This window comes from Cyprinodon variegatus, unplaced genomic scaffold, assembly GCF_000732505.1.
Source record: "Cyprinodon variegatus isolate N-32 unplaced genomic scaffold, C_variegatus-1.0 Scaffold562, whole genome shotgun sequence".
NCBI classification, from domain to species: domain Eukaryota; kingdom Metazoa; phylum Chordata; class Actinopteri; order Cyprinodontiformes; family Cyprinodontidae; genus Cyprinodon; species Cyprinodon variegatus.
The window spans coordinates 398,813-405,041 of NW_015151015.1; the positions used below are offsets into that span (position 1 = coordinate 398,813).

The 6,229-nt window shown below is 44.8% G+C and overlaps 1 protein-coding gene across 2 annotated transcripts; it reads right to left on the reverse strand.

Moving 5' to 3' along the window:
• Positions 1-408: 408 nt before the first annotated feature.
• foxf2 (forkhead box F2) lies at positions 409-4,462 on the reverse strand. Of its 2 annotated transcripts, none has more exons than XM_015391867.1 (3): positions 4,106-4,462; positions 2,585-3,578; positions 409-739 (listed from the first exon to the last, which is right to left on the reverse strand). In XM_015391867.1, exons 2-3 carry the CDS (start codon positions 3,558-3,560, stop codon positions 567-569), a joined length of 1,149 nt encoding a protein of 382 aa, XP_015247353.1. In that variant the 5' UTR covers positions 3,561-3,578; positions 4,106-4,462; the 3' UTR covers positions 409-566. The 2 variants fall into 2 exon arrangements, with proteins under 2 accessions (XP_015247353.1, XP_015247352.1); XM_015391866.1 differs by lacking the exon at positions 4,106-4,462 and adding an exon at positions 3,723-4,060.
• Positions 4,463-6,229: the final 1,767 nt, after the last annotated feature.

Below are 6,229 nucleotides of genomic sequence, written 5' to 3' on the forward strand. Positions count from 1 at the left end.
ATTCATCTCTAAGTGTTTTCAAAGATAGGAGCCTAAATCCTAAAATATATATCAGCTTTATTGATACCTTTTACAAGACAAAAACAGTTGCCAATGGTTATACAATAAGTGCAAGTCTGTTGCAGTTCATGGAAGCCTAAAGCGTTGTGTGTACTTATACAAATAATGTAAAAACATCAAAGAAAAAAACAAACATAGTTACATGGGATATAGGTAGTTTGCGCATGTTACAAAGGCAAACGCATTAACAGTCGTGTTTCTGAGGCTTCTTTGGAGGAAGAAAGCTCGTCAGGGTTCATAAAGGCGAAGTGGTTTTACTAAAAAAAAAGGCCTCTTGGGTTTCTTCAATTGTTTCCTTCAATGTATTTTCTCCTTAAGTCCAACAGAAATAGACAATTTTTTTTTTTTAAGTTGCACTCAAAAGGCAAACATGTGAAAGTGGAAAAGGATGGGTCCACGAATCCTTCAACCCGACATTGTTTCTGTTTCTTCAGATGTGACGGGGCTGCAGTTTGACTGTGAGCGTCGGTCGGTCCCCCCTCCCTCTGCCTGCGGGGAGTCCCAGCTCACATCACGCACGGTTTGATGTCCTGACACACGCTCTGCGGGTGGTGGTGGTGGTGGTGGTGATAGTAGGATCCACCGGCGGAGGGGTGAAAGGACGAGATGCCGTTAAAGTTCAACACAAAATCCTTCCTGTCGCACACCGAGGAGTGGCTCTGGTAGCGTGGAATGCCCACTGTGGAGAGAGACACGGGGAGCACAGATTGAATATCCTGTCATTTATACAGATTTGGCTCTTAAAGATGGTTTTAGGCATGGAAATTTTTATTTTATTGGAATTCATAATATTTCTTTTGATCGTTGTTAAAAGAAGCCACATAAAAATTTCAGCTATTTTCTAAATATAATTAAATAAAGGAATAAATAAAAATCATCATGATCCAAATAATTACACAATAATTACTCAACCATCACGTTCTTCTTCTCCATCAAGTAAAGAAAATAATATTTTAACCTTTATGTACAGAAACTTATTTTTAACAGCAATGCCCTTTTAACACATCTAATTATTTACTTCCATACCGACCTACATCAGTCAATGTTCTATTAATATGTATCCACTATGCAGTATTTTTTCCTATCATCATTTGGTTCATTTACTGTATTTCCATTTTGAATCTTTAAGTAAATATTTGCTGCATATCAGAAAAAAAATGAGTTTAAGAATAAGGGCTGAGAAAACTGTGCATCATGGACATCAACAGAATCATCATTATAATTAATTATTGTGCCAATATTTTTATTATTATTATTAGAGTGAGTCGTTTAAATAAGGGGTACTGTTTTATCTAAGGTTTTATGTAAATAGATGTAATCCTCCAAACTAATCCAGCATCGTTATCTTAGGATAAGCTTAGAGTGGCAGAAAATGAAACAAAAAGTAAGTTATTGGAGGTTAAAAACGTTCTAAATCCTAATTTTCTCACAAAAAAGCCCTTAATATAACGGATCATCTTAACATGAAACATTTCCTGTTGGTTTCTTTCATTTATTTCCATTAGTTTGATCCTGATAGTTTGTGACCAGATTCCTCCAGATTCCCAAACTCCTCTTCGTGATGTTTCCCCTTATAAATTTGATCTGGTATCCGTCATTTTAGGGTATGATAGTATTTTTCTTTTTTCTTTTCTTTTTTTCCCATTTCCAGAAACAGAAAAAATAAACGAGGAGGCTTCATCGGGGGTCATAAGGACTCCAGATGTGAATGTTTTTCAGGGAGAGGCAGCAGGCGTTATGCTGCGCGCTACTCTCAGCCCGCTCCTACCCAGCAGCCTGTGACACTGACACCGTTACCCTGCAGCCTGCATCTTCCCCTCAGCCTCTCTAAAGTAGAACAAGGCGGATGCGTCGCGGTTTAAATCCACCGCCGGTGTGGTCCGACCTGCACAGTCTTTGTTTGGTTAACCTCTGGGACCCTCTCTGTGCTCCAGTGCGGTTCGCTCGCCCCCGTGAAATCCCCAGACTTTAGTAAAGCTTTACTCTCCTCTGCTAAAGTAAATCAGAGTGAGCTGCAGACGTAAATAGGTTTTCATAATTGCATTAATTACAGGGAAATAAGAAAGTATTAAGGCTGTGCTTTAATAATCTTACAAGCTGCAGGAGGCAAACTCTATACTTTTTTTTCTAAATACAACAGTTTGAAAACTTTTGAGCTGTTTAATGCATGCAGATTATGGGTTTTTAGACTGGGATTTTATTCTACATTCTGACATCTTACAAAAACTTTCATGCTTTTAATATAATTTTGTAAAAATCTTATACCTAGATCTCAACACCAGCAGAAAAACAAAAAATAATGTGTAAATTCCACCACTCATTCTAAATGGGTGCTATTATTTGTAACTTATGATATTTGAACAGCAGTGCATGCTGCTATGTTGGACAGGAATTCACATTTGCAGCTTCTCCTGCAAATTAAATAACTGTAGGTTTAACATGATAAAATATAATGTATTTTCTACTCTGACTGAATTATAGATTATTTTGATGCGTCTTTGAGCCATAAGCTGTTTTTTTGTACCTGATATGTCGGCTGAGTGGCTGTCCCTGCCGTTCTGGTGGAGGTAACTCTGCTCCAGAGAATAGGGCGACATCCCGGAGTGTAAACCGGAGGATGCTGGGCTACTGGAGGCCAGAGGCTGCTGTTTGATGTAGGGGGACCCGCCGGAGGAAGCCCAGTGTGCGGATGTGGAGGCGTACGGGGAATGACCGTCCAACGCACTGGCCATGGCCGGAGAGGACGGGACGGGGCTGCTGCTGCTGTCCGGCCCGTACTCCCCGTTCGGAGGGACGGGGCAGCTCGCCATGTACGTAGATCCGGGGCTGGGAGACATATGGGGGACGTGGTGGCCCCCGCTCAGGCCGTCATATCCTCCAGCCATCGAATTGCTCATCATGTCCAGGTTGTAGCTGTTGCTGTGACAGGCGAGGGAGGCGGATGGAGCCTGGAAGTCAAAACTCTGCGGTAGAATGGAGGCGCCGAAGCCGATGCCGTTCATCATCCGGTACATGGGCTTCAAGGCTTGACATTTCCTCCTAAAGCCTCTAGGTCTGCGCCGGAACGAACCCTCTTCGAACATGAACTCGCTGCCTGGATCGATGGTCCAGTAGTGGCCTTTCCCAGGCCGGCCTAGTCCCTTGGGCAGCTTGATGAAGCACTCATTCAATGACAAATTGTGTCGGACTGAGTTCTTCCAGCCTTGATACGAACCCCTGAAGAACGGGAAGCGAGCCTGCAAGAACTGGTAGATCTCACTGAGAGTCAGCCGTTTAGTGGGTGAGCTCTGTATTGCCATGACGATTAGGGCGATGTAGGAGTAAGGCGGCTTCTCTGGTCGCCTCAAGCCCGAGCTGCTCTTCTTCCCCTTTGCGCCCGCAGAAGCGCTTTCCGTGGCGGCCTGTGGGCTCAGCATGGCGGGATGAAGGACGCCGGATGCCGGGCTGGATCTCAGAGGAGGCGGAGGGTCCAGGTGCTGCTGAGTGGTCTCGGTTGTCATGTCAGCTCTGACGTACAGCTGGCGTAGATAAAAGAAAGAGGGAGGGAGAAAGACTCAAGAGTAAAAAATATGCAGACTTCCAACGGTCAGTAAACTCTGCTCCACCAGTGGTCCCCCGAATCTGAGTGCAAAATGGAGAGAAATCTGTCTCCAGTTACGCACCACTCTCCCGTTACGCACGGTGCTCCTTTGACGCATGCAGAACGCACAGCGTTCAAGAGAGAGGAAGAGGAAGGGAGAGTGGGGGGAGCTGCTTATCCACTGGATACTGAGTGTCCAGTGCTCCGCTGGGTGTCACACTGGCGCTAAGTGGCGCTGTGTGACGCGCCGGGTGGCCATTGACCTCCTTAATGGAGGAAGCGCATAAAAAGCTGGGTCTTATTGCGCGCAAGAGTCCAGACAAACAAATCCCGACCACCTATCATTTCATAAATCTTTCTTCCCTCTGCGGGAGCCCCCCACCCTTTCTCCTCAGCTTTACTCTCTGTGACGAAAACAGCCCCCGCCATCCCCTCCCACACATGATCTGGCCACAGTCCACTCACCGTTTAAGCAGCTTTAGCGCCCCACATTCTCTCCTCTCCCCGTCTTCCTTCTTCCTCACCCCTTCTCTCCAAGACCGTTCTGCACGCAAATAAGCGATCTATCAAACCTCCCCCAGACTTCCCAATCAACTTCGCCACACACGCCCCCGAACAATGTTAAAAAACACTATTTTTTTAAAGGATGCAGTTTTAACCACAAAAGACAGTCCCATTACAAGATCTGAAACATAAAAAAAACTCCAACACAGTCATCTGAATATATACAGCGCTTCATGCAATCCGTCCCTGTTGCTAAAGAACGCCTAGCTCCATGTTATTTGTATTATTTTGCTCATAATTTCCTCTCAAAATGGCCCAGAGGATAACAAAAACAAACTGTGGCGGAGCCGGGCTTGCAGAGGGGCGAGGAGTGTGAGAGATGGAGGTGGTGGTCTTTACCGTGCGTGTGTAAGCAGGGGGATGCATGTGTGTGTGTGTGTGTGTTATGGGGGGTGGGGGGGTTGAGGGTTACTCTGAGTAAATGACTTTGACATGAGTGGAAGCAGGCTTTTTCCATCAAGCCCGGCCCTGGATACCACACACAGCGCGCCAGTGTCAGCTTACCGCCCCGGGGCCGGAGCCTGTCCCAGGGGCCCCGCGTTCATTAGAGAGAGAAAAGCGAAATTAGGCGAGCGGGCGTCGACAGTTTCCGCCCCTATGGAGACATCACACACAGATTTGTCCGACATGATGAAGTTCTACATCCCGTAAGGTAGAACCAACATTCGCGCATCACAGAGGAGAGATAGGAACAAAAGCGGCAAAAAGTTGAACATCTGAGCTTTTATATCTGGGTTGGATTGAGAGTAAATAATTAAACTGGGAGTGATACAAACATTAAAAATCTATTAATTTAAATTCATTTTACGTCCTCAAATGTTCCTTTATGTAGCCTTTAAGGCCTTTAATATTTTAGTTGTTTCCAAGCACACCCTCTGCACCAGCCTTTGCACTTTACCAAACAAAAGACTGTGCAAGTCGATAAAAATCTGTTTCCCACAATGACGCACACACATATGCACACGCAAAATCGCAACGGCTCCAGAAATTTCCTGCGACATCAAAAAAACTTATGACCCCCGTTGAGATCAGGATGCCTCGGTTTGCAGAGGGAATCTTTGTTCTGGGTTCAGCTTTGAAGAAGCTGATCCGGCTGCTTGTTACTGACCGCAGCTTCAGCTTGATTCTAATTTGGTTTTTGTCGGAAACGTCCCTCTGATAAACAGCCATAGAGGCGCTTAGTGTTGGGGTGTTCTGGTCATGCTTCATACTTGCATGAGACCCCAATCAGCTCAATTCCATCAAAATGAGAGCCTCTCTTTGCTCTTGTAATTATACTCAATATCTTCAGGTAAATAATATGGATTCGAAGAAAGTGTTTCTGTGCTGCATGGTGCAGGTAAATACAGCTCGTTGAAATAATTGGATTTCGTTTTGTGCAAATAATTCATTTCAAATATATTATTTCAACACGTAGTTTATCTATTTATCATTTCCTAAAGTAAATAAAGAAGTCAATGTTATATTGTTTGATTTTAATGATGCTTTACTATAAATAGATTGTTGTTTTCTTTTGTTAGATTTAGAACAAAATAAATCAAATAAAATGAAATAGAGAATGATCAGGCCTGTAGTGTAATATTTATTTCGCCACTGTGCCTTTGTCCTGCCTCTCTGCTTGTGTTTCCTGCTGCGGTGCCGGGATCTTTGGAGCTGCCTCTGCGGGACACTGGGAGGTCAGACGCGGTTCACTTCGGCCAGAGTGACAGACTGTTTGGACTTCCTAACATTGTGCCTGCCTTATATACAGTTCAGTTCCAATCCGCTGTTCCTCCTTTTCAGTCCAGCAGGAGGCCCAGACAGGGATGCAACATCTGAAGCATGCGCATTAACTGTGCATGGAAAAGATGGCAGCTATGCGAGATGCTGCGAACATCTAGGGTCACGTGACTGCACCTTAGACAGGTGTGCTGTTGCGGTGTTTCGCCTGCAGGTTGCAGCATTGTCCGCGCTAAAGGAGAAGAGTGTCACCTGTCACCTGTCACCTGGCCCACCTCTCCTGTTTTGATGGTTTACACATTATGG

Bases quoted from the DNA above. Each gene is read 5' to 3' on its own strand.
- foxf2 (XM_015391866.1), bottom strand. From the start codon at position 3,758: ATGCGTCAAAGGAGCACCGTGCGTAACGGGAGAGTG. The intron at 3,579-3,722 runs GTGCGTAACTGG...TATCTACGCCAG, and splicing joins CCGTGCGTAACGGGAGAGTG to CTGTACGTCAGAGCTGACAT. The intron at 740-2,584 runs GTACAAAAAAAC...CTCTCTCCACAG, and splicing joins CCACTCAGCCGACATATCAG to TGGGCATTCCACGCTACCAG.